The sequence below is a fragment of the Leuciscus leuciscus genome (assembly GCF_965113295.1).
Source record: "Leuciscus leuciscus genome assembly, chromosome: 20".
NCBI lineage: Eukaryota > Metazoa > Chordata > Actinopteri > Cypriniformes > Leuciscidae > Leuciscus > Leuciscus leuciscus.
In genome coordinates, this window is record NC_138744.1 from 6,538,267 (window position 1) to 6,563,369 (window position 25,103).

Below are 25,103 nucleotides of genomic sequence, written 5' to 3' on the forward strand. Positions count from 1 at the left end.
AGGCATTCTTACATATTTCGTATCCTAAATCCTGACTTAAAACAAGTCACGTGCAAAACCACGAAAACGTTGCTGTTGTAGTCTACATTAATAATTGGTTACACTTTATTTTAAGGTGTCCGTGTTACAGTGGCTACTTAGCCTAATAGGGTTAGGAATAGGGGTTGGTTTATGGTTAGTTGCATCTAATTATGCATAGCTAATTTATAGGTAGTTATTGCTACAGTAATATGCTACACGTAACGTGTTACAAGGACACTGTAAAAAAAAAAGTGTTACCTAATAATATGACAAAATATGCCCTGTCAAATCATAATTATAATTGTAATTGTCATAGACTAGCTACTTATTATTATATTATTATAATTATATATATTTTTTACTTAGGCCTATTATTATTTTTCTTGGAAGACGCCATTTAAAAATGTTCATGAATGAAAGGCTATGAGGGACAGACGTACAATGGTTTGTAGCGTCTGTTGAGTGTCACAGTTTGTATTCCACAGTTTCGTGTCACCAGGAACTTTGGGTGGGCATATGCTATATCTTCAATATCCTATAGTTTCCAGAGTTTCCTGTCACCAGGATTTTTTAAAATAGTTTTTCAATGTTTCGTCAAGCTGTTTGATTAACACTTATTCAGAAAAGTAGGCCCAATTAAGTGGACTGTAATTTAATTCGCGAAACCGTGTGGCGTCTACCCTAAATAGGGTTCATATGTCTATCGTCTTAACGTTTCAGCCTTTTAATCTTACAACGATTCTAAACGAAGTTTTTAGGTCGAACGGTCTTGTATTTGGAAAAATAAATGTGAAGGGACATGTCAGTCAAACCTGTCTAGTGATGTTTTTTCTGCTCCCCCATAGACACCTTTTCTATGAATGAAAGGGTAACAAATCTGTGGTCGTGACTCCTGTCTGACGTCACGATTAGTAAAAGGAGGGAACCGCAGTCACGACGCATTCCTTCACAAGTCGCGCGGACACGCCCCGTCGCGCGCGGCCTCTTTATAACGGTCCCGGTGAAGCACCAACAGTCAACAGGATTGTTCAGGCAGCGCTTGAGTCTGTAGTAAATCCTTTATATCTGGAATAAGGACTCTGAGAACGTGAAGGTAAGGTTTTCTCTTCAATTAGATTTCAATCTGTAAATTGTAATTTGAGATTCTTAATCTGTATTATCAGTGTTTGAATCACTGACTGGCATTAAAAATAATGGACTGTTTTACACCCACTGATGTGTTTAATAAATTAACCCATGATGCTGTTTTTTCTTCAGATATGGAAATGTATCAAGCTGGATTTTACACAGAAGACTTCAGAACTCAGGAGGTTCCTGGTGGTTTTGACTTCAGCTCATATGGTAAAATCTTATTTCAATACATTTTTATCTATACAGTGTTTAAATAGGCTGTCTTTATATACAATCTCCTGTTATCTCTCTCAGTGTATAGCCTAAATGACAACGTCAAAGCCCATATTTGCAAGTTATCACATTCAGTTTGCCCTCAGGGGGAAAATCTGTCAGATTTTGTGGGATTTAGTATTTCTCCAGCTTTGTTTCCTGAATGTCCGTGCAAAACATTTCCGCTGTCCTTGAGCTGCAATGCCAGAATCGCAACACCCCTGTCAAAACCCTAAAAATTAGACCTTGACATCTTGTTTGTGTGCACTAATTCAAAGCTCATCAGGAAAAGGGGATGTCAGGCTTTGCATGCTCTGAGATTTAGGAATGTCCAAACCAGGGATGTAGAAAAAAAAGGGGTGGTTGGGTTAAAGATACACCCGTTTTTTTTCTGCTCCCTCCCTTTCTTCCTAATCCTTTCCTCCAGACTTCCTCCTCAAACAGATTTAGCACCCCCTCTCCTACTCCCTTCTTCATCATTCTGTCACAGACGCTTTTATTCCTAGCACAGTTCAGACTAGGTGTAGAAAACTTTATGGGAGCTTGCATACATAAATCAATTGTTAATTCTAGAATAAACGATTTCTTCTGGCTCTCGTTCATTTCACATCTTTGATAATGTACCTCCAGACTGCAGTGGTGAAGACCTGTCCTTTTTATTAGACAGCAAAGGACCTGTCCATCAGCAGTATCCAGAAAGCTATTCAGAGCCCCAGAAGGAGCATTTGCACAGTGCTAAAGGTAAGCATCTCATGATGCACAGATTCCTGGCCATTATATTAATAATGCAAACAAGCATTTGAATGATTACAAACATTAATGTGTGTTTTTATTGTATAGGTCATGCTCTTGTAGACTCTGGACTATTTAATCTGGACTCCTTCCCTGAGTTTAGCTGCTGGTCATCATACACTAATAGTAAGTAAATATATATATATTACATTTACAGTGTACAAACTCGTCTTTTAAGTGGCCTGGCCTCATACTATGTAATCTTCCCATAGTTCCAGAAGGAATGGTAGCAGACAGACAGCAGGTTGCCTTTCAGGAATCTACTCAAACCTACCAGAACCTCGTCCCTTTATGCACTCCAGCACAAAGCAGCACATTCAGCCCAGGGATGGACACCAGCAGCCATTACCAACCTGGGAAAGGTCCGAGTCACAGAGGAGCAACCGGTACCGTCAATCTGGACCATCTGGGTAGGCATTTGAGAGATGCATATTGTTTCAAATATATCATGCATTTTCAGGCGAAGCTAAATAGAAGTTAGCATGTGTTATTGATGACATTTAAAAGTATTATATTACCTATTATATAGGAGTATAGTATCAACAAATGATTAATTATATATGCATTAAAGATATTAATGCATAAATACATAAATAAATACTATATATATATATATATATAAATTAACTTATAAAAAATATTTTTATTTTATTTATTACATTATATATATAAATATATTTATTTATTTATTACATTATATATAATGAAATAAATAAATAAATATTATATTTAATGTAATAAATATTATATAATAAATATATGTAATATCCTTATATATATATATATATATATATATATATATATATATATATATATATATATTCTTATATTCTTAAATTTTTTAAATAACCTAAAATATTGAAATATTAACTTGTTTTTCTTGTGTAGGTGATGCAGAGAGACCTTATGCTTTGTATGAAGCAGAGCAGCAAAGCAGGCCTTCATACTGGTCCGACTACCCCTCACCCACTTACTGCACTTCCATGCTTGGGCAGCCGGCATCCTCTTCATCGCCTCCAGTTACTCAATCCTCTGAGCAGTTCTGCCCCCGTGTGGTCAAAAGGCGTAGCGCACCATCTCAAAGATCAGACAGAGAGGGTGAAATGACACCAATGTCCGCCTACCCAGGTGAGCAATTGTTTCAGAAGCCTTTGAAGCGTACATATTTTTCATAACAGAAAATGAGAATCATTTAGTCTGGTCAGGATATATGACTTAGTACTGTTTGTTCTCCACCAGGATCTGGGCCTATACAGCTTTGGCAGTTTCTGCTGGAACTTCTGCTTGATTCTGCTTGCCACACTTTCATTAGCTGGACTGGGGATGGCTGGGAGTTTAAAATGTCAGATCCTGCAGAGGTAAGATTCATACCTCAACCAAAACAAAACACGTAGAGTCTCATCTGGAATCTGGAATTTTCACATTCGCTCAGTTGTTCTAAAGATAAAGATAGGCTTAACGTCTCCCTTGTATCCTCCAGGTGGCAAAGCGGTGGGGCCAGTGTAAGAACAAGCCCAAAATGAACTACGAGAAGCTAAGTCGTGGTCTGCGTTACTACTACCACAAAAACATCATTCACAAAACAGCGGGGAAGCGCTACGTCTACCGCTTTGTCTGTGACGTGCAAGGAATGCTTGGAAAAACGGCACACGAGGTCTTTGCAAGTCTAAACATCTCTCCACCAAATGCAGTATCTCCACAGTCTGTAAGCACAACCAGACCGGAGGAAAACACAGAGTCCTGGGCGCATTAGAGGAGGACATTTTCAAACGCCTGTAATGATCGAAAAGAACTGTAAAACCATGCCCTGGAAATAGTAACAACAAAGAAATGACTGACTGTTCCGTTCAAAGATATGTACTTTAAAATGATTTGGACTTTTGAATGAGCGACATATATTTAAAAACAGATCTGAAATCAGCCATCAAATGCAGTTAGGTGCCTTTAGAAAGCATTGTTAGCTACCTCTTTTGACGTTGGAACACTAATCTTGTACATTTTTTTCTTTTTTTTTCTTAAGTAAACTGATGTTTTGACATCAGATTGTGAATTCTTGTAAATAAATTGAATGTTACAGTATGTGTCTTTTCACAAAAATGTTGTTACTCGGTTTCATTTAGTCAAGTTAAGTCACCTTTATTTTTATGGCGCTTTATACAATACATATTGTTTCAAAGCAGCTTTATAGTGATCAACAGGAAAATAATTCAATGATGCAAACATAGTTCAATAGTTCAGTAAAGCACGTGTCACCTACTAATGTCCTACAGGTGGAGTGTGAGTGAGTATTTAGTAATATTGTGTAGTATTTAGTGAGTGAGAATTTGGTAATTGGCACATTGCTCAGTATATTCAACCCTCTGGTGCTCTCCGGTCATTTTTGAGCAAAAAATTATTATTATTATATATATTTTTTTACTTCATCGGAATGGTACAAAACTTGGTAATTTGCTTACTTGCTCACGCAAATGTAAAATAACTAGTTTATCAAACATTAAACTGCATATACATCAAGTTCAAAACTGCCTAAAGTTACCAAATGAAATGTGGACCCAGGAAGGGTTAACAAATGTGAAGGTGATGTTGATGGACTCGATCTACTCCATCTTTGATCATCATTCTGAATCCGATCCGGACGTAGTCTGACAAAAATATTCAAAATGTTGCTTTTTTATGAAAGTAAGCCACATTCAAGTGTTGATATAAAATAATGCATGAAACTAGAATAAAATGTTTTTAAAATGGAAAGAGTTAAAGTACAGTTAAAGGCATATTTCAAGTAGGCTATAAAAAATGTATACCTAATATAGGAACATAGTAGTGATGATTTGTTCGCTTTAAGAAAACTTACAAGTATAGGCCTACTTTCAGTATAAAACTACTAAACTAGTAGTAGCCTTGAGTGTAGGCCTAACTTTATAAACTAAAACAATTATTTGACTAGTAAACTATCAGTATACCGATAAGTTCACTTGTAGTAGTTGCAGTACAAACGAAAACTTAGTTGTAAACTAGTTGTGTAGTCAAAGTTTAGTAGTCTGTTACACTTAAAGTATACTTAAAGGTATATTTTATACTCTAAAAAGTGGGCCGATTTAGTCCCAAGTAGTATTGAAACACTTACAAGTATAGTTATTCTAGTACATTGATATTAGTATATAGCCATACTTAAAGTATACTTAAAATATACTTGAACTTTACTTAAGTATACTTAATAAAATAAACTTGAAGTGGACTATGGCTACTTATTTTCGTATGGGGACTTCTGTGTGCATGCATGTAATATAAGTAATTTTCATTGTTTCATTGAATCATCTTTATATTTTTTGGATCATGAAAAATCTGAATGGGAAAGGAGATGTGCCTCCAGCAAATTATGACTTTCTCTGAGGAACAGAGGTCTATTGCTGCTTCAGTTTAACAGCAAGCTTTTTTCCGTTCTCTGCTAGTTATGTCATAATTAAATAGGCTACAGCATGCATTACAAACTTCTACAAAACATTCTCTTGTAGCTACCACAGTATTTACAAGAAAGTGGTTATGAAATGAGGAAGGAAATGCTCAATAAATGTCAGGCTGAAAGTCTAAACACGCCTTCATCTCTCGGCGTAAAACAGGAGGTCTCTCTTCCAGAGGTTCATCCTCCGCCTGTCAAACGCCTGTAGAAGAGCCACGAAACTCTGAGGAACCATGGCGAAAAACATTAAGCAAGAACTGGAGAATATTTTTGAGGATCTGGATAAGGACCAGCTAAAAAAGTTTAAAATCAAATTACGCGATCGGACGGAAGAACCGCGTGTACGACAAGCTACAATCGACAAAATTAAAGACGCTTTAGATCTCTCCGATGTAATGGTGAACACTTTCACATCGACAGGCGCTGTTCCTGTGACACTCGAAGTTTTAAAGGCTATTAAAGCTAATAGACTGGCAGAGGAGCTCAGACAGAACACGGGAGACGGTAGGTAAACTGTTATGAAAGAAAACAAATAGTAGTAGGCTATAGTCTAAGTATAGTAGCCTAGTTTTCTTTCATGTTAGTGAAGAAACTGCCTGAATCTCCACAAACCACAAATTAGGAGAAGAGTGCACGTTTAGCGAAGTTATGCATTATTAATTTTTAATAATTAGCCTATAAATAGTTGCTAAAACCATTTCTTAAAAACCGGCTCTTAAAAGTGAAACCGAAAGGATTTTAATGCGAATGGCATCTCTCTCTCTCTCTCTCTCTCTCTCTCTCTCTCTCTCTCTCTCTCTCTCTCTCTCTCTCTCTCTCTCTCTCTCTCTCTCGCTCTCTATCTCTTTTTTAAAATAATTTTTTTAATAATTTTATTTTATTTTTATAATTGTTCCCCAAAAGTAGCCTACTAAAAGATTCGTTAAGAATTCAGAATCGAAAGCAGGATCCTTACATTATTTACGAGTCCTATTTCTAATTCTAGACTAACTCAATTTTAATTTCAGTTTCCTCAGTGTAACGCCCATTGAACACTTGATTACAATATTTTGAAGAGGAGAATAGTAAGGACGGGGAAAGGCCAGTTAAATAATCGGTAATAATATTAATAATAATTACAGCTGAATTCTTCATTAATAGGCCTAGTTGTGCACATTGAGGTTTGAAGGTGGAACGTGGAGATTTGCAGTAGAATCATTAAGGGATAGTTCACCCAAAAATTAAAATTCTGTCAGTAATTACCCTCATGTCGTTACAAACCCGTAAGACATTTGTTCATCTTCAGAACACAAATTAAGATATTTTGATGACATTTGAGAGCTTTCTGACCCCCCAGACTGCAACATTATTACCACTTTCAAGGCCCAGAAAGGTAGTAAAGACATTGGAAAATAGTCCATGTGACTACAGTGGTTAAACCTTAATGTTATAAAGCGAAGAAAATAGTTTTTGTGCGCAAAAACAAAACAAAAATAACGACTTTATTTAACAATTTCTTCATTTCTTTGTCAGTCTGTGTTGGTGTTCACTTTGTAAACAGTATTGGCCTGTGTCAGCACCTTGCATGCTTCGTGGTGCTCACGTGAACAACGTCAGACACGAAAGAGAAGAAAATGCGCACAAAAAGTATTCTCGTCGCTTCACAACATTACCGTTGAACCACTGTAGTTACATGGACTATTTTAATGATGTCTTTACTACCTTTCTGGGCCTTGAAAGTGGAAATAACCTATATATGGGGTCAGAAAACTCTCGGATTTTATAAAAAATATCTTAATTTGTGTTCCGAATATGTACGAAGATCTTATGGGTTTGGAACGTCATCTAAGTAAGTAAGTAGGCTAAGTTATTAAAGACAACATTTTCATTTTTGGGTGAACTAACCCTATATCCTCCTCTTGTTTTTCAGTAGCTCCAGTTGTTCCTCAACCAGGCCCGAGGGCTCCATCTGATGGTGAGTAAGTCTAGGTTGGTAAGGTGGGTTTTAAATCTCTTCACTCTTTGGTAGGGGTGTAACAATATATCGTTTCACAATATATCACAATACAAAAATGCAACAATATGTATTGTGGATAGTTCATCAAAAATAAAAATTACTGTGTGAGAAAAAATTCAAGTTTATGGCGTTTTAGTGTCAGTACTACATTAAACTATACTGTACATAATATCAAATATAATGTTTAATAATGCAATGGGGGAATATTTGTGGTTCCTGATAATGCCAAATGTCTTATGTTACCAGTAAAAAGTGGCCTATACATTATTTTAAATGTATCTAGTCAGTGACAGAGTGCATGTTCGCTAAAATAATTCTGTATTTTCAGCTTCAGAATCATCAATATTTTTATTCTGGTTTCAACATTGTCCTGTGCATTGAGTTACCAAGTCCAAGCCTATTCACTTCCACCCCCAATGTAATCTAATCTAGCAATCTAACAGTTATTTTTTTGTTAACCTTTTACCATATGTCTTAGAGTATCTCAATAATACCGTGAGCTCAGTTTCGTGATATGTATCGAATCGTGACATGAGGGTATTGTTACACCCCTGCTCTTTGGTGAAGAAAATGAGTGTGTTCATTTAACTTAAAGGTATAGCGGAGGATCTTTCCAAATTTTAGATAAGACCCGCCCTCTCCACTTTTTGAAAAGTTTGATTGATTCACCAGAATGATTGACAATTAGGAGGACCAATAGTTTAGACTACCCACCAGGAAGTAAAACATCCTCCGCTATACCTTTAAGAAAAATTTCACAATACACAATTCACTCGAGTTTTCTACAAACGTTTCACAAAGCTCCAGGCTATTATCCTTGACTTGTAATCTCAGGTTTCAGGTTGGAATGTCAAAACATTGGGGTGAAAATTATATGTTAGAATAAGAGGAATGATGTGTGCTCATGAGCTGTGTTGTGTTTTCTAGGCTTAAGAGTGTCTCAGCCACGTGTAGACGCAAGATCAGGTCAGGGTCTGAAGGTTGAGCTTCCTCAGTCAGATGATTGGCAGAGAGAATTGCAGGTTATTCCGTGCAGCCAACCATTGAAAAACAAAATACTTGAAGAAAATGGACAAGAGGCAAATATTTAACATCTATTCATAAAACATTACCAGGAAAAAGTAAAATAGTTCAATTTAGTCAAGTTAATAAAACGCCTACACATCAGTAGTCTTTCTAATGATACAACGCTAATGTTACTATAGCATGACAGTTGCTCTAGATTGCCATTGTATTAGCTGTGGTTAAATTCTGCATTAACATCTCTTGGTTGTTTTTCTTAGATTTATGAAGCAAAAGACAAGCTTGGAAGAACACGTCTTGCCCTGCTTATCAACAACAGAGATTTTGATAATAAGGATATGACCAGGAGAGGGGCAGAGAGAGATGAAGAGAACATGGAATGGCTGTTAAAGGAGCTGGATTATCAAGTTGTCAAGTACACCAATGTCTCTGCAGAGGTGAATAAGAAAAACTATTATTTTTATAAAATATGACTTCAAATGACAGTTTTTTACTGCATGTAGAGATCCATATGGAACATATAGCTTTTTATTGAACTAAAGCAAATATGTTTTTCTAATTGTAATTGTACTCTTGATTTATTTAATGGAGTTTATGTGTTTGGCAGGAAATGAAGCAAGCGGTCAAGAACTTTGCAGAACGTGTCGAACATAAACGTTCAGACAGCACATTTGTGGTTATAATGTCCCACGGAAAGAGGGATGCCATTTTGGGTGTCCATTATCATAAAACAGACAACCCCTCTGATACTTTCCCTGTTGATGATATCTTCCATCATCTGAACTCTGAGAATTGTCCAGCTCTGCGTAATAAACCGAAGGTTATTCTTATCCAAGCCTGCAGGGGAGGTATGAAAATGACTAAAAATACAATTGTTCATTGTTGAATTCTCAGGACATCATTGTATATTATTAACTCGCCATTGATTGTTGTCCTATTTGAAGAAGGCTGACACACTCTTAACCAAATCTCTGTTCAGGGGAGCATGGGCGCGTATGGGCCAGTGACGAGGGGCCTGATGAGCCAATGGAAATAGAGGGCGATGACTTTGTGCACAAGGAGAAAGACTTCATTTCTCTGATGTCCTGTACCCCGGGTAAAGTGCTTTTTGGCTAAAGTTTTCTTTAAAACTGAGTCATGAACCTTAAGGTTCTATATAAAACCACATGGACCCCTATAAAACACTTTTTTCTAAGAGAGTAGAATTAGAGTGTATAAGAGTGAAAAGTTATTTTATATAAAATAGCTCATTTGTATTCAACTGAACTTTATTTATTATTATTTGAAAATGTTTCTCAGTGTAAAACCAGTCATTATACACAATATCCATTTCATTATTAAGTCTGAAAGATCCTAACTCCACTAATGAATTTTTTTCTTCAGAAACCAAATCTTACAGGCATGTGGAGAATGGAACTTTTTATGTCCAATACATAGTGGATGAGTTTACGAAATATGCACACAAGGATCACATTGAGGAATTATTCAGGAAGGTAAATCACATGCTTCTGCAAGAGCAACTTTTGTGAATTATGTTCCTTTGAAAAGGTCAAAATATTTTTTTCTGTGTGTACATTGCCATTCATATGTTCGTTTCGTGCCACAGATGTCTATCATGTTCTCCTCTTACAGGTTATTAGACGTTTTGACAGTTCAGATATGGCCGGGAGCTATAGACAAATGGCGTGTAAAGACAGAGCATCGATGGCAAAGTTGTTCTACCTGTTCCCTGGACTCTGATTGTACATGCATTTATCTCCTCATCTGTGAATTCTGTAGACCCTCATGTGCCTTTGCATCTCCAGCAAATCCTAAAAAGTCTTTCCAGATGTCTGAAAAAAATAGTTCTTTCAAAAAAAGAAAAACCTTTATGAAAGGAGAACTCCGAACTTTACATTTTTTTGTAAATTTGGAGTGCTGTCAATACAGAGAACAACGACAAAAATCGGTGTTGCCTACACCCAGTGGCGGATTTAGCAAATTGGGGGCCCAAGGCGAAGGTATGTATGGGCCCCCCATCCGATCTTTAAAGGTGCAATGTGTCATATTTCTGAGGATCTATTGACATAAATGCAATATATAACTATGTTTTCAGTGCATAAAAACCTTACTTAATGAACCGTTATGTTCTTATTACCTTAGAATGAGTCATTTATATCTAGGCCTACATAACTGGGGAACCCCCTTCTATGAAGATCGACATATTGTGACGTCTAAAAATCACACACTGCACCTTTAAAAATCTTTTTTTTTACAGACTGAATGGCAGGTAAAGGTTGGAGAGGAGAAATAAAGCTTCCCCTTTAAACCTTGCATACACTTATTCTTATTCACACCTAAACAGAAACGTCACAATGTTTACATGGTACAATTTCTGGTAAGCTCTGTTTTTATTTTATTTTTGCTTGACAAATTTCGATTCAATTCTTGTGATTTGATTCAATGCTGGCTCATTTAGATACATATTAGGTACACAAGATAGACGTTATTTTTTCTCAAGAAAAAAAAAACTATGAACATAATGCGTTTTAGTAAACAATATACTAAATAAGTAATATAGTAGGCTACACATATTTAGCTAAATACTCTTTATATCTTATTTTTCTAGTCAACTAACATGCTATAGCCTATATTATGGTAATTAAATGGCTTTCCTGAGGTAACGTTATGTGACGATTGTTCTCCAGCTGTTTTACCTCTTTCCACGGTTGAAAAACACTGATTGGTCGATATTATTTATGAATAAGGAATATACTACATTTTGGTAAGTTATTACCGAAGATGATCAGTTCACGTGCCTCTAGGGATCGGTCACGTCACATTACAATCTCCAAAGGGTATTTATTGTTTGAATTTCGTAATAGAATTGACAGAAACCGAGAGCTGAGATTTTTCATATCATAAGTAATTTAAACTGCTCTGTTTTGCTTCACGATTTTTCTGTGCGTTGGACGTTTGTTGTTCCTAGCCATAAAAAAGTTTGTCATCGTTAGCAGCTTTCCTAAATACTTACAGTATCCGAGTCTTTTTTTTCTTTTATTTGAGACTCTTGGGTAACTTCGAAACTTTTCATTTTCACGTTTAGACTCATCTTGCTCTGTTTGTGTAGTTCCTGTATCGTTAGCGTTGTTGTCATTGTCAGCGGGCATCACAAAACAAGTTTGTTACCTTATTCGGCAATTTGTCCTCCTTTTTTCAGCACCGCTTGGGTAGCTTCGCTTCATTTTTACTCTACTACTCCTTACACTCTGTCACACTTCTTTTTCTCTGTCAGTTTTTTGTCACAATACAGGCTTGTCACTTTCGCAGATGCGTAAGATAATGGAATAGTCCAATGTAGTGAGGTGGGGGGCCCCCTCCTTTCTGCGACTAATGATTTGATGCCATTTTTGCAAATGGAGTTTTAGAAATATATAATTTGCGAAAAGTAAAAAAAAAAAAAAAAAAAAAAAAAACTTAAGCATGAGTTAATGGGGCATTTTGGGGGCCCCTAGGTAGCTCGGGGCCCAAGGCAATTGCCGACCTTTGCCTAATGGTAAAGTCCGCCCCTGCCTACACCGTGTTATCCTCTTTTAAAAATTTGCACTCTGTTGACTTCAATGGGGCATATTTTAAACCTGCTTTTACCCTCTTAAAGGAACACTCCACCGTTTTTTGAAATAGGGCTTATTCACCTTCTTTCCTACATTTAGATAGGTGGGCAAATGCATTTTTGTCTCAGTGCATGCATTGTTTTAGTTTGACAGGGTCGGCGCTAGCTTAGCTTAGCATAATGAATGGAATCCTTTGTTGCCAGCTAGCATGTCCTGAGTAAAAGTGATATAAAATTTTTTAAAAACCCACCTAATTACTTCTTGTGGCCTGCGTATTCACAACAAGTACAAATAGCGATGCAGATTAACACTAGACGATTTCCTATGCAGATATTGACTTGGGACTATATTAGGGGGAAGCACAGGTGAAGCACTGCTACTTGGGCGCAGAGATATCATGCCCAAGTAGCAGTGCTTCGCCTATGCTTCCCCCTAATATAGTCCTTAATATATAAGTCAATATCTGCCTAGGAAATCGCCTAGTGTTAATCTGCATCACTATTTGTACTTGTTGTGAATACGCAGGCCACAAGAAGTAATTAGGTGGGTTTTTTTATTTTTTTATATCACTTTTACTCAGGACATGCTAGCTGGCAACAAAGGATTCCATTCATTGTGCTAAGCTAAGCTAGCGCCGACCCTGTCAAACTAAAACAATGCATGCACTGAGACAAAAATGCATTTACCCACCTATCTAAATGTAGGAAAGAAGGTGAATAAGCCCTATTTCAAAAAACGGTGGAGTGTTCCTTTAACATCCTTGATGTGTCATTACAAGTGCCCAGCCAATGTGAGTGATTCCTTTAGAGTTAACACGGGTGAATCTGACTGCAGTAGATGTGAAAGATATGAAGAAAAATTAAGTTAATTCGGCCAGCGCTCATACCCGTATTTACACCCTGTTTTCGGTTGAAGTCCAAAGTAGTCGATTGTCGAGTTCACATGCATATGTTTAGTTACCTATGATCACGCGCGTGAACTCGACAATCGACTACTTTGGACTGCAAAAGTCAACAGGGTGCAAATTTTAAAAAGAGGATAACACGGTGTAGGCAACACCGATTTTTGTTGTTGTTCTCTGTACTGACAGCACTCCAAATTTACAAAAAAATTATGTTAAAATTGACCGGAGTTCTCCTTTAAACAACTTTTTCAATTTACAAAGGAATTGACTTAAATGGTTTAGCTGCATTTCCTCTGAAGAGAAAACCTGTTCTGATACATAATAATTCGCAAATGTATTTTCACACAAACAATACTTTATTTTGTTAATAAAGGTTTGTTAAAAACCTACTGTGTCATATTTGAAAAGAACATTTCTAAGACTCTTGAATTATCAACGTGATCAAAACCTTGCTGAAAAACCTGTTTTACATAATCACGTCTTCTGTCCTCTGATTGATAGTTTATACTTTTTTAGCAGGTAAAATACCCTTTAGTCTAATTCTAAAATCATCCCCATCCAGTTTGTGGCACATGTGTCCTTTTGCGAAATCTTTACTGATTTTTAAAGGAACTGTATGTAAGAAATGTATTTCAATTAATCATAAAATGGCCCTGATATGTCACTAGACATTAAGAAATCATGTTCATTTCAAATACTTATATCACTGACAACAGTAGTCCGGCCAGGATATTGTCATTTAAAAGTGAAGTTGCAGCCCTCAACTGATGTTGATGTTGTCATGTTGTGTTTTGGCCTGAAGCTCCACCCTCCGGCTATCTACCAATCACGAAGTCAGTAGTGTTTCGGCATCCGGGTTGCCAGCTCTGCTCTAGTTACCACAGCTGCAGCTACAAATGTGTCGGATAAAAAATGCCAGCCTATCTGGCAACCTCGAGTCAGGGGGGAGGGGGAGGGGATACACCGCTCTACAGTAATTTGAAAGTGATTGCAGTACCAGTTTTGGCCACAATCTTACATACGGTTCCTTTAAACATAAGAATAACTTTTATATTGTTAGTAATACTTCAAAATAAACACTTTTCGGTTAGGTTACATATACATCACTTTTTAGAAAAAAAAAATCATGTTAGTGAGTATCAAATATGATACATCAGGAATATTTACACAGTTGAGACAAATGAGATACACTGTAAAATAAATGGTTTTGTTAATGTTATATAACAGCAAAACAAAAAAAGGTTTTTAGACATAGCAGTAGCCTACCTTGGTCAGTTACAAAGTACTTTCTGACAAAATAAATGTTACCTGTGAAGTTTCTGACTGACCTGGCATTGAGGAAGTAAAGCGGCTGCAGTCGTTTCCAGCAATAGTGTTAAACAGTTTTAGGAGGGTGGATCACATGAGAGAACATTCTCTCACAGAAAAAACCTAAAATCAGCCACTGAAAATGAATTACTTTTGGTCACGTGACATGAGTAATTAATTACTACAGCAAACTGAAACTGATAAAGGAGGAACCAGAGATGTATGTGTGCATGTAATATTCACGGTTTCATTGAATCATCTTTATATTTTTTGGATTATGAAATATGCAGAATGGGAAAGGAGATGCATGTGCCTCCTATTCATACAGATTATGACTTTCTCTGATGTACAGTTTATTGCCTTAAATATCATACCAACGTAGATAAAACATACCAAAGTACACTCTCTTGTAGTGGAGACCGGGGATGGTTGTAACACGGGTCAGTTGTAACAATTCCAATCTGTCCAATCAGGAACTAGTTACAAATCACCTGATTCACTTCGCACATCCTAAGTTTAGTTCTTATTCCACATGTGATAAAGTAGAGCCCTGTGGCAGACACATCACATGTTAGAGTGGAAAAAACAATTTTGAGATAAGAAAGTTACTTTTTTTACTTTTTTTGTTTTTGTTATGGGAATTTCTGCTTTGTAGTTAAACTCCTCAAACTTTTATTATGGTTATTGTGTGTCTGTGTAGATATTTTCCATGCAAGTTGTTAGTGCTAATGTTTTGCCTGTTAGCTGTAAGGTGAGCTAGTTCATGGCTACATGACTCTGGGTTAGTTACAACAAGACTCTGGGTTAGTTGTAACAACAATGAAACAAAATTTTATTATGGCCAATACTATAGACTTACAGTAACAACCATGCTTACACAAATAGAATGTTCAAGTGTTCAAGTTCATTTTATTATGGTCAATTACTATGACAGAGAAACAACAGAGAAACAACAGAGTCACACACGCACGCACACACACACACACACACACACACACACACACACACACACACACACACACACACACACACACACAATGTTCAAGTGTTAAATTGTATTATGGCCATTACTAACACTGGCAGTAACAAACATGCTTACAAACAAGCAATGTTTGTGTTCAAGTTCAATTTATAATGGTCAATTACTATGATTGAGAGTGACAAACACACTGAGACTAAGAGTGATACACACATCAGTTATATTGAAAAGTCAGTGTTGAATAAAAACCTTTCAAAATATTTTTTTGTCAAAATCCTGATTTCATTATGTTACATATCACCCCGGTGGATATCATAATGTTACATCTCACCCCAGGGTATGTTACAACTAACCCTGACTATGGGGTGAATTGTAACATTTCACTCCTCGTGTTTGAAACTAAACCATGCATTTTCTGTTTGTGTTGCAAAGATAATAGCTATGTCATTTAATAGCAGACACTTGTAACTAGTTTGGATCACATTTTGAACACACTGACTTCAAAGTACTTCAAGCTATAGACAGAAAGGTCAAAATTGTTACAACCATCCCCGGTCTCCCCTACTCCAGTATTTACAAGAAATTGGTTATGAAATGAGGCAGGAAATGTTCAGTGTCAGACTTAAAGTCCAAAGACACGCCTTCATTTCGGCGCGAAAAAGGAGGTCTCTTTTCCACCGGTTCATCCGCCTGTCAAAAGCCTGCAGAAGAGCCACAAAATATTGAGGAACCATGGCGAAGACCATTAAGGAACACCTGGAGGAAACTTTTGAGGATCTGGGGGAGGACAATCTAAGAAAGTTTAAAATCAAATTGCGCGATCGGACGGAAGAACCGCGTGTACGACAAGCTACAATCGACAAAATTAAAGACGCTTTCGATCTCTCCGATGTAATGGTGAACACTTTCGCATCCACCGCTGTTCCTGTAACACTCGAAGTTTTAAAGGCTATTAAAGCTAATAAACTGGCAGAGGAGCTCAGACAGAACACAGGATACAGTAAGTAAACTATTTTGAATAGAAAACTAAATTCAGAAAGAGTAGACAAAGTAGCCTAAAGGCCGAATTATTCTTTCCTTGGTGTAGAATTAAAAAATATAAGTTGGAAACCTAAAACCAGTTCTTCAGAATTTAGAACCTGTTCCATTTAAAAGTAAAACGTAAAAAGTATTTTAATGCAAATTCAAATTGCATTTATTTATTTTTCTTCTTTTTTGTGTGCAAATAGACATAATTGTTCCCTCAAAGTACTAATTCGTTAAGAAGAATCAGAATCGAAAGGAGAATTCGTTAAATTATTTACGATTCCTATATGTAATTTTACTTTCAGTTTCCTTCGTGTAACCCCCATTAAACACTTGATTGCAATGTTTTGAAGAGGAGAATAGCCTAATCTTAAGGACTAGGAAAGGCCAGTTAGGCTGTTTAATCGGTCATAATAATTACAGCTTAATTCTTCATTAATATCCCAATCCATAGTTTATTGTGCAAACTGAGGTTTGAATGTGGAACCTGGGGGTTTGCATAGGTAGGAGAATCATTAACTTCCTCCTGTTTTTCAGCAGATCCAGCTGTTCCTCAACCAGGCCCGAGGGCTCCATCTAGTGGTGAGTAAGTCTAGGTTGGTAAGGTAGGTTCTTTGGTGAAGACAATGAGGGTGTTTATTTATCACCCAATAAACCTTGTTCATAACTTCATATATACAAAATATTAATATGAACTCATCATCAGTATCCTCACAATCTGACCACATGCATGTTTACATCTCTTTCATAGAGGAACACTTCATCGATAGGAATTCGACAGAGCTGATAAAACGAGTTCATAATGTGGACGCCATCCTAGATGAACTTCATCAGAAGAAAGTCATCTCAGACGAGGACTACAGTGCCATTCGTGCTGAGAAAACCCCACAAACGAAGATGAGAGATTTATTAATGGGCCCAATTAAATCTGCTGGCACTAAAGGGAAAGATATTTTATATGATGTTCTTAAGAAGTCAAATGTCTTCCTAATTGAAGAGCTTGAGGCTCCGGGAAGATGAAATCTATTACATTTTTACTTTACTCAAATTTAAATTGCCATTGTTTTAAAACTAGGTGTTTTATCACTTACTGCAAAACCAGCTAAGTTTGAATGTTTTTTTTTTTTTTTTTTTTAAGCAGACAACCTCTCACAAAATCAGGTCCAAAATCTTACTTGGTAGAACAAAAACAATGACATCTTTATTGATGATTAAAACACTTGTCTGTACGTCTTCGCATACTTATCTTTTTATCACCAGTCAATAAACAACCAAGTTAAGAAACCAGATTTTTGTTCTTTTCTATAAACCCTTTTAATTTCTTCTGTTTATCCTTTTAATTTCTCTGTTTATTCAGACTCTTTATATTCCTGATTCAATTTTGCATAGGTATAATGTCTTGTTGATACAATGTCGTATCTGATTTATTACCAAGTGTATTATTAATCATTCTGTGTTCTGTATTAGCATAGTCATTGCAATGCTAGAAATGTCCCTAGAAATACACACTCAAAAAAATAATCTGTTGAACGAACTTAATTAAATTAAGGAAAGGTTTTCCACGAAATTGAATTACATTTTTCCAACAAAATCGAATTAGTTTGAAATAATTTGTTGTATGAATTTAAATTAATTTAGTCATTCCTGCTAGATAAAGTTTTGTCAGGTTAACTACATTTAGTTTTTGTCCTGCCTTAAATCACCAACATTATAATTTTAGTTAATTTGACTCTATACGTTCACTTCTAATGATAGACACTACTAGTGTTCAATTGAATTAAAAACATCTTTTACATAGTAATATAATATTACTTGTGCAGGACTGCGAGAGAGGTTTACACATGGGGGCGGTTTCCCGGACAGGGTTTAAATTAAGCCAGGAGTAGGCCTTAATCAAGAATAGTTAATCGTGTCTTAAAAAATGGCTTTCTGTAACACAGATTAAGTACGGATTAGTTACACCTGGACTATGGAGTCCTGAACTAAAATAAACCAGATTAATTTAAAACCAACTGTGCTAATCTGAATTAGCATGATAGAGGTTGCCTGTAAAACATGGAATGAACCAAGAAAAGCTTAAAATTGCATGGAACTGAGATGCAAATCCAAGGAAACAATGGAATCAGAAAAAGACTGCAATCAAAAAAAATTTACTAAACAAGAGAAAATTATTTTAAGTAAGCTAAATAAACTGCACACACCAGCTATGGAATAAAAGAAAATAAATGCTGGAAGTCTGTTTGTAATATATACCGTTCAAAAGTTTGGGGTCAGTAAGATTGTTAATGTTTTTAAAAGAAGTATCTTCTGCTCACCAAGCAGATCTTGTAATTCTGATAAAAAACAATAAAAAAAACAGTAATATTGTGAAATATTATGACAATTTAAAATGACTGTTTTCTATTTTAATATATATTTAAACTGTAATTTATTCCTGTGATCAAAGCTGAATTTTCAGCATCATTACTCCAGTCTTCAGTGTCACATGATCCTTCAGAAATCATTCTAATATGATGATTTGATGCTCAAGAAACATTCATTATTATTATCATTCACTAGCAAGGACCACGCCACAACTGCACGGAATTAGCTATTAGCTTTGTGAATGAATGAGGGTCGAAGGAAAAGGGGAAAGATGTTGACGACGGATCTCCGTCTGGCTGATCAGGGAGTCTGACCCGGGAGACTCAGAGTGGGGGCTTCGTCTCGGTAGTCAGTAAGCTGAGTTACTTGAAGACCCCCCTGGATGCAGCCTGGAAGTAAAATTGAGATGTTAGAGATTGAAGGAGAGAGGATTGGGGTCGGGGGGAAGTGGGATGGATGGATGAGTTGAAAGGGGAGGGGTGGGTGGGGTCGAGTTAGAGGTTGAGGATGGATGGATGGATGGATGAGTTGGAAGGGGAAGGGTGGGTGGGGTCGAGAGCTAGAGGTGGAAGGGTAAGGGTGGGTGGGGTTCGAACAAACTGAGAAGAACGGTGTGGTGAAGGTGGGTTCGGTGTATATATATATATACAGACGGGGAGAGAGAGCTGATTAGTTGAGGCGTGGTCCTGCTCCCGAACTTCAATTAACTTATTAACTACATTTCACTAGCAAGGACCACGCCACAACTGCACGGAATTAGCTATTAGCTTTGTGAATGAATGAGGGTCGAAGGAAAAGGGGAAAGATGTTGACGACGGATCTCCGTCTGGCTGATCAGGGAGTCTGACCCGGGAGACTCAGAGTGGGGGCTTCGTCTCGGTAGTCAGTAAGCTGAGTTACTTGAAGACCCCCAAAGGTTTGGATGAGACGATGCGGGCTTGAGCTTGACGGAGATCATTTAGATTATTGCGGATGTACAAGCGGTACGCTTCGGATGACCATCGCCCCAGGACTCTGATTGTCTCGTCCGAGATGCCCATGCTGGCGGCCGTGGTGGCTGCTCCGATCCGGAATGAATGTATAGAGTAATGTTCAGGAGATATGCCGGAGGTCCTGAGAATACTTTGGAAGTGTTTGCTAAACCAAGATCTCGTGGCCATTTTCCTGTTTTCCGTGAGGAAGAGTGGTTCTTGAGGAGATGACTGGTTAGCGTATCTGGAAGAAACGTATTCCGAAAGTGGCTCGTAAGGACTGAGGAAGGAGTGGAGGCGAAAAATGTAAATTGGAAACGACTCTCCGAATTGGTCGGTTTTACTTCTCTTTAGGTTATAAATCAGAGAATCGGGCGTATGAGTGGTGATGTCTGAGAGGCTGGGATGGATAGCTGGATTGAAGGCTGAAGTCGACGGGGCAAATTCGGAGCATCTCAAGAAGCCGAAGAATGCGAGAAAGAACATGCATTCTAACGTTTGGTCGATCGATGGGCTCAAGTAGCCGGAACGTAATGTGTGGATGCATTGGCTCAGGAGGTCAGAAGTTAAGGGTAAGCGTTTGATGTTGAGGACTGGTTCTTGTTTTCGTAGACCTCTGATAAGCATGGATACGTGGGAGTGAGAAATGGTTTGGCATTGGTCGCCGGTGGCGAGTTTGTAGATAAAGTTTATTCCGGATAGGTAAGTCTGAATGGAGGATGCCCTAATTTTTTGGTAGGAATGGGCGTGAGTAACGAAGTTGCAGATGGACCAAACGTTCATTAGAGGAAATGAGAGTTGGTAAAAGGAGTGGTAAGCCTTAAAACAGTTCCAACCGGTCAAGTAAGCAGAGAGGGTACTCTGGGCGAGGCCATTGAGAATAGCTTCTCGCGAAGCATGTGAAAGTTCTTCCAGCTGAGGATTTAGTTGAAGATGGTGGCTGAAAACGGTGGAACTGGCGTGGGATAGATGTCTGATTCTGGAGCTAAGATTCTGAACTTCTGAAAAGAGAAACGAGACAATGAGTCGGCTATGCTATTGTGGTATCCTGGAACGTGTGCTGCTCGGATGATGAACTGACGTTGCGCCGATATAAGTGTCAGTCTGCGGACTAATTGCATGATCGCCAGGGAACTGGATCTGCCTTTATTTATGATTTCAACTACCGCTGAGTTGTCTGAGTGGATGAGTATGGAATGTCGGGACCATTCGTGCCCCCAAAGGAGGGCTGCTATAATGACGGGATACATCTCGTAAAGTGCGGATGAGGGAAAGTCTGGCTGCTGAATTAGATGGCTGAACTCTGGTGGCCACTCAGAAGCGAACCAGCGGCCACTGTAGTAGCCCCCGAATCCTATGGAAGGCGCTGCATCTGTGTACAGCTGAATGTCTTCTGGCTGTGTGACGTAGTCATTATAAAAGAAGGATATGCCGTTCCATGAAGAAAGGAATTTCTGCCAGAGCCGCATTTCCATTTTGCATGCTTCATCCAAGGTGACTTTGTCGTGTAGAGAGGGTATTGATGCTGCTTTTGATAGTAGGTTGGAAAGGAAAGATTTCCCCTGGGGAATTATTCTGATGGCGTAGTTAAGGTGGCCGAGGAGGGCTAGCAGCTGTTGCTTTGTGCACCTGTCTGCTAGAAGATAGTTCGATAGGAGCAATGAAATGCGTTGTGTTTTCTCAGGAGGTAGAGATGCTTGGAAGGAGATGGAGTCTAGGGTGATGCCTAGAAACTCGATGGAGGTGCAGGGCCCTAAGGTCTTTTCTTTTGAAAGGGGTACGCCTAGTTCGGAAAACACTTTAACGAGGGTGGAAAGTCCTGAGTGTGGAGGTGCGGATGTAGGTGTGATGATGAGGAAGTCGTCGAGGAGGTGCAGGACGTAGGGAAGCCTGTGGTTGTTGATGAGAATCCAACATAAAGCCTCCGAGAGGGAGTCAAATATCTTGGGGCTGCTCCTGCAGCCGAAAGTGAGGCGTACTGAAAAATAATAAGCTCCTTTCCAGAATATTCCGAAAAAACGCCAGAATTCTGGGTGAATGGGCAAGACTTTGAAAGCACTGGTGATGTCTGCTTTTGAAAGCCATGCTCCGTGGCCTGCCTTGCGGATGAGAGTGATGGCTTGATCGATGGAAGCGTATTTCATGGAGAAGTCTGGGGCTGGAATGATGCTATTAATGCTGGGAATGTGTGAGCCGTGTGGGGAGGACAGGTCGATGATTAATCTCTTCTTCCCGGAATATTTCCTGGTCGCGATTCCAATGGGGCTGATGCGAAAAAGAGTGAAAGGAGGTTCTTTAAACGGGCCTATCATAAATCCCTCTTGAACTTCTTTAGCTATTAAAGTGTCAACAGTGTCTGGTTCCGAGAGGGCAGACTGGAGGTTATGGGAAAGATGAGAAGTGTCTGGGATTATTTCTATGCCGGGAAGAAAGCCGTTTTTGAATCCATTGATAAGGAAATCTACGAACTCTCTGTCGGGGTGGTCTAGTAAGGCAGTAGCTAATGCTTCTACCTTGACTGGTGTGCCGAGATACTGTAATAGTCAGTCGGGTAGAGCAGTTGGGTTGTGGGGGCAAGAGGCTCTTGAGTGGGCACCTCCGCAGAAGGAGCAGGTGTGTAGGAATCTACAGTTGGAAAGAGAGCAGCCAAGATGGTTGAAGTTGTTGCATACCATTCTGCCTCCTTGGTAGAGGATCGGTCGTCCTCTTTTGTCAATGCCTTTGGGAAGTGGAACGTTGGCTGTGGGCTGTATGTTTAGAGGTTTCGGAATTAGAGGAGGAGGTGGGGCTGCTGTGGATAATCTATTGAATACGGATGTTTTGCGTGAGGAGGGTTGAGATTGAGAGGGTGTGATGGTGCAAGCTGAGGCTGGATGTGATGGTGCTCCGCATAGTTCACAGGACATAGAAGTGCGTGCTGCGAAGATCCGACAGTAGAGTTCTGCATCAAGAGTGCCCCAGTATGTCCCCTGATTGAACTGCTGTAACCGACCTGCTACTTGTGTGGCGAAAAGAACGTGGTAGTTGTAGAAGCCTGTTCCTCCAAAACGCACAGCCATGTCTAAAATGATTGATAGGTAATCGTCTAGCTCGGTTCTTCGATCGGGATAAACAGAGCAAACTATATCTCTGTAGATCGAGAAAGCTAAAGCAAATTCAGTGGGAGTGAGGTCCTTTGAACGAGAGTTTAAAGGATGGCTGAACTGCATTAGGCCTTGACTGGTTTGCAGCTCTCTGGGCTGGCTGATATTTATGAGGGATGGATGGAGGAGCTGGGCTAAATCTGTGTAGTTACCTGATAAGATCTGAAGACGTAAGGCTGAAGAGACTGGGGAGGGTCGGTGGATTGATGAAGCTGGACGAGGAGGCGGTGCAGCTGTGGCCAGGGTATATGGGCTAGTATTTATTGGCAGGATGTGAGGGTGTTGGGAAAGGGGGGGGTAGGGGTGGGGGAGGGAGGGGAAAAGGGGTAGATTAGTTGCGTAAAAGGAAGAAAGAGGAGGCGGTTGAAAAGGTCCACTGAGAGGTAGAAGTCCTGGGTTTGCTGCATGAGGGACTTGAATTGGGTTAATTTGTAGGGAAGAATCAGAAATAACAGGGGCCGTGTGGCTGTTAATGCCAGAAGGAAGGGTAGAAGAATGGATGCTGGGATGGAGGGATGAATGTCCGTGAGGATTTGTAGCTGTTTGTGAGCTTAAGTAAGCAAAGAAAGATGTCATGAATTGGGATAAGTCTGAGGTAGAAGGTGCAGATGTTGGAGGTAGTATTACTTGGACTCCACTAGGTGGCGCGGACGCTGCTGGCTGAGGCCGTTGTGGAGGCAGTGTGGTGACGTCATGAGTGACGATGGGAGGATCGCGTGTCAATCCCGGAAGCGTTGGAGGCTCGGAATTTAAATTTGAAGTGTGTGTAGATGCTGTGTAAAGCTGAAATAGTCTTGATTTATTGTCAGATCGGCTGAAGTGGATACCCTTGTCCTTAAGAGCACGCTGAAGGCGAGCCACAGTCCAATTCTTGATGGTGTTCTCTGGTCTGGGAGACGTGGCGTGGGTGCGCTGAGAACTGCTACGGTTTGTTGAATGACGCGGTTGACGAGGAGAGCGATCGCGCCGGCTTCCGTGCCTGTGTCGATCGTTGATGGTAGTTCTCGTTTGCGGAGGAGAGTGATCCTGTCGAGTCGGGGTTGGAGAAATCTTCGATGATGAACTGTGACGTGAGTGCCCGCGGGACTGAGGGATTTCTACGACAGAACGCAGCCGGTGTGAATTTTGGCTGCCTAGGGATTGTTGTGAAGACCTGACGCTCTGTGACGGAGGAGAGTTTCTGAATAAATCGTCTTCGGAGTCAGAGGGGTTGATCTGCAGCTCGGGATCCATGTTCGAACAAACTGAGAAGAACGGTGTGGTGAAGGTGGGTTCGGTGTATATATATATATACAGACGGGGAGAGAGAGCTGATTAGTTGAGGCGTGGTCCTGCTCCCGAACTTCAATTAACTTATTAACTACATATGTTGAAAACAGTTGTGTACAAATTTTCAAAATTATAAAAAAAAATTAATAGAAAGTTCAAAAGAACAGCATTTATTTAAAATAGAATATTTTCTAACATTATACATGTCTTTACTGTAACTTTTGATCAGTTTAACTCATCCTTGATGAATAAAAGTATTGATTTATTTTTATTTCTTTCCCCCAAAAATAAAATTAAAATTCTTACTGACCCCAAACTTTTGAACGGTAGTGTTTATACAAAAGCTTTAGATTTTAGATAAATACTGTTCTTTTGAACTTTCTATTCATCAAAGAATTTTGAAAAAAAATTGTACACAACTGTTTTCAACATTGATAATAATAATGAATGTTTCTTGAGCATCAAATCATCATATTGGAGTGATTTCTGAAGGATCATGTGACAATACTGGAGTAATGATGCTGAAAATTCAGCTTTGATCACAGGAATAAATTACATTTTACTGTATATTCACATAGAAAACAGCTGTTTTAAATTGGAATAATATTTCACAATATTACTTTATTACTTTTTTTTTTTATCAAATAAATGCAGCCTTGGTGAGCAGAAGAGACTTCTTTTAAAAACATTAAAATTCTTACTGACCCCAAACTTTTGAACGGTAGTAATATATATATATATATATATATATATATATATATATATATATATATATATATGTATATGAAGAGTTCAAATGCAAAAGCCTCTAAGTGCAATCTGAAATTTTCTTCTAGAATGATCATTTTTATCAAGCTTGTATATTTAATTTAAG

At 38.5% G+C, this 25,103-nt stretch overlaps 3 protein-coding genes across 7 annotated transcripts in view; all 3 read left to right on the plus strand.

The window, feature by feature from the left end:
- The first annotated feature begins 960 nt into the window (after window positions 1-960).
- etsrp (ETS1-related protein) lies at window positions 961-4,275 on the plus strand. Of its 2 annotated transcripts, none has more exons than XM_082148918.1 (8): window positions 961-1,114; window positions 1,279-1,362; window positions 2,035-2,145; window positions 2,245-2,322; window positions 2,409-2,606; window positions 3,085-3,324; window positions 3,436-3,554; window positions 3,677-4,275. In XM_082148918.1, exons 2-8 carry the CDS (start codon window positions 1,281-1,283, stop codon window positions 3,947-3,949), a joined length of 1,101 nt encoding a protein of 366 aa, XP_082005044.1. In that variant the 5' UTR covers window positions 961-1,114; window positions 1,279-1,280; the 3' UTR covers window positions 3,950-4,275. The 2 variants fall into 2 exon arrangements, with proteins under 2 accessions (XP_082005044.1, XP_082005045.1); XM_082148919.1 differs by having other exon boundaries at window positions 2,068-2,145.
- A 1,528-nt stretch (window positions 4,276-5,803) lies between these two features.
- Window positions 5,804-25,103, plus strand: part of caspa (caspase a) — a 75,968-nt gene continuing 56,668 nt past the window's right edge. Inside the window, exons 1-8 of one of the 3 annotated variants that reach the window (XM_082148916.1) lie at window positions 5,804-6,157; window positions 7,563-7,607; window positions 8,577-8,728; window positions 8,933-9,109; window positions 9,280-9,520; window positions 9,652-9,768; window positions 10,056-10,165; window positions 10,305-10,540. In XM_082148916.1, the coding sequence (XP_082005042.1) occupies window positions 5,887-6,157; window positions 7,563-7,607; window positions 8,577-8,728; window positions 8,933-9,109; window positions 9,280-9,520; window positions 9,652-9,768; window positions 10,056-10,165; window positions 10,305-10,412 (1,221 nt within the window). In that variant the 5' untranslated portion in view covers window positions 5,804-5,886 and the 3' untranslated portion in view covers window positions 10,413-10,540. Of the gene's footprint in view, window positions 6,158-7,562; window positions 7,608-8,576; window positions 8,729-8,932; window positions 9,110-9,279; window positions 9,521-9,651; window positions 9,769-10,055; window positions 10,166-10,304; window positions 10,541-25,103 lie in introns of those variants that run through there. The other 2 variants (XM_082148915.1, XM_082148917.1) reach the window with 2 other exon arrangements.
- On the plus strand, window positions 16,097-17,769 carry pycard (PYD and CARD domain containing). 2 transcript variants are annotated; one of them, XM_082148954.1, is made up of 3 exons: window positions 16,097-16,456; window positions 17,023-17,064; window positions 17,234-17,769. In XM_082148954.1, the coding sequence occupies exons 1-3, from the start codon at window positions 16,189-16,191 to the stop codon at window positions 17,500-17,502; spliced, it is 579 nt and encodes a 192-aa protein (XP_082005080.1). In that variant the 5' UTR covers window positions 16,097-16,188; the 3' UTR covers window positions 17,503-17,769. The 2 variants fall into 2 exon arrangements, with proteins under 2 accessions (XP_082005080.1, XP_082005079.1); XM_082148953.1 differs by having other exon boundaries at window positions 16,098-16,456; window positions 17,020-17,064.

Bases quoted from the DNA above. Each gene is read 5' to 3' on its own strand.
- etsrp (XM_082148918.1), top strand. From the start codon at position 1,281: ATGGAAATGTATCAAGCTGGATTTTACACAGAAGACTTCAGAACTCAG. The intron at 2,146-2,244 runs GTAAGCATCTCA...TTTATTGTATAG, and splicing joins GCATTTGCACAGTGCTAAAG to GTCATGCTCTTGTAGACTCT. The intron at 2,607-3,084 runs GTAGGCATTTGA...TTTCTTGTGTAG, and splicing joins CGTCAATCTGGACCATCTGG to GTGATGCAGAGAGACCTTAT.
- pycard (XM_082148953.1), top strand. From the start codon at position 16,189: ATGGCGAAGACCATTAAGGAACACCTGGAGGAAACTTTTGAGGATCTG. The intron at 16,457-17,019 runs GTAAGTAAACTA...CCTGTTTTTCAG, and splicing joins CAGACAGAACACAGGATACA to CAGATCCAGCTGTTCCTCAA. The intron at 17,065-17,233 runs GTGAGTAAGTCT...TCTCTTTCATAG, and splicing joins CCCGAGGGCTCCATCTAGTG to AGGAACACTTCATCGATAGG.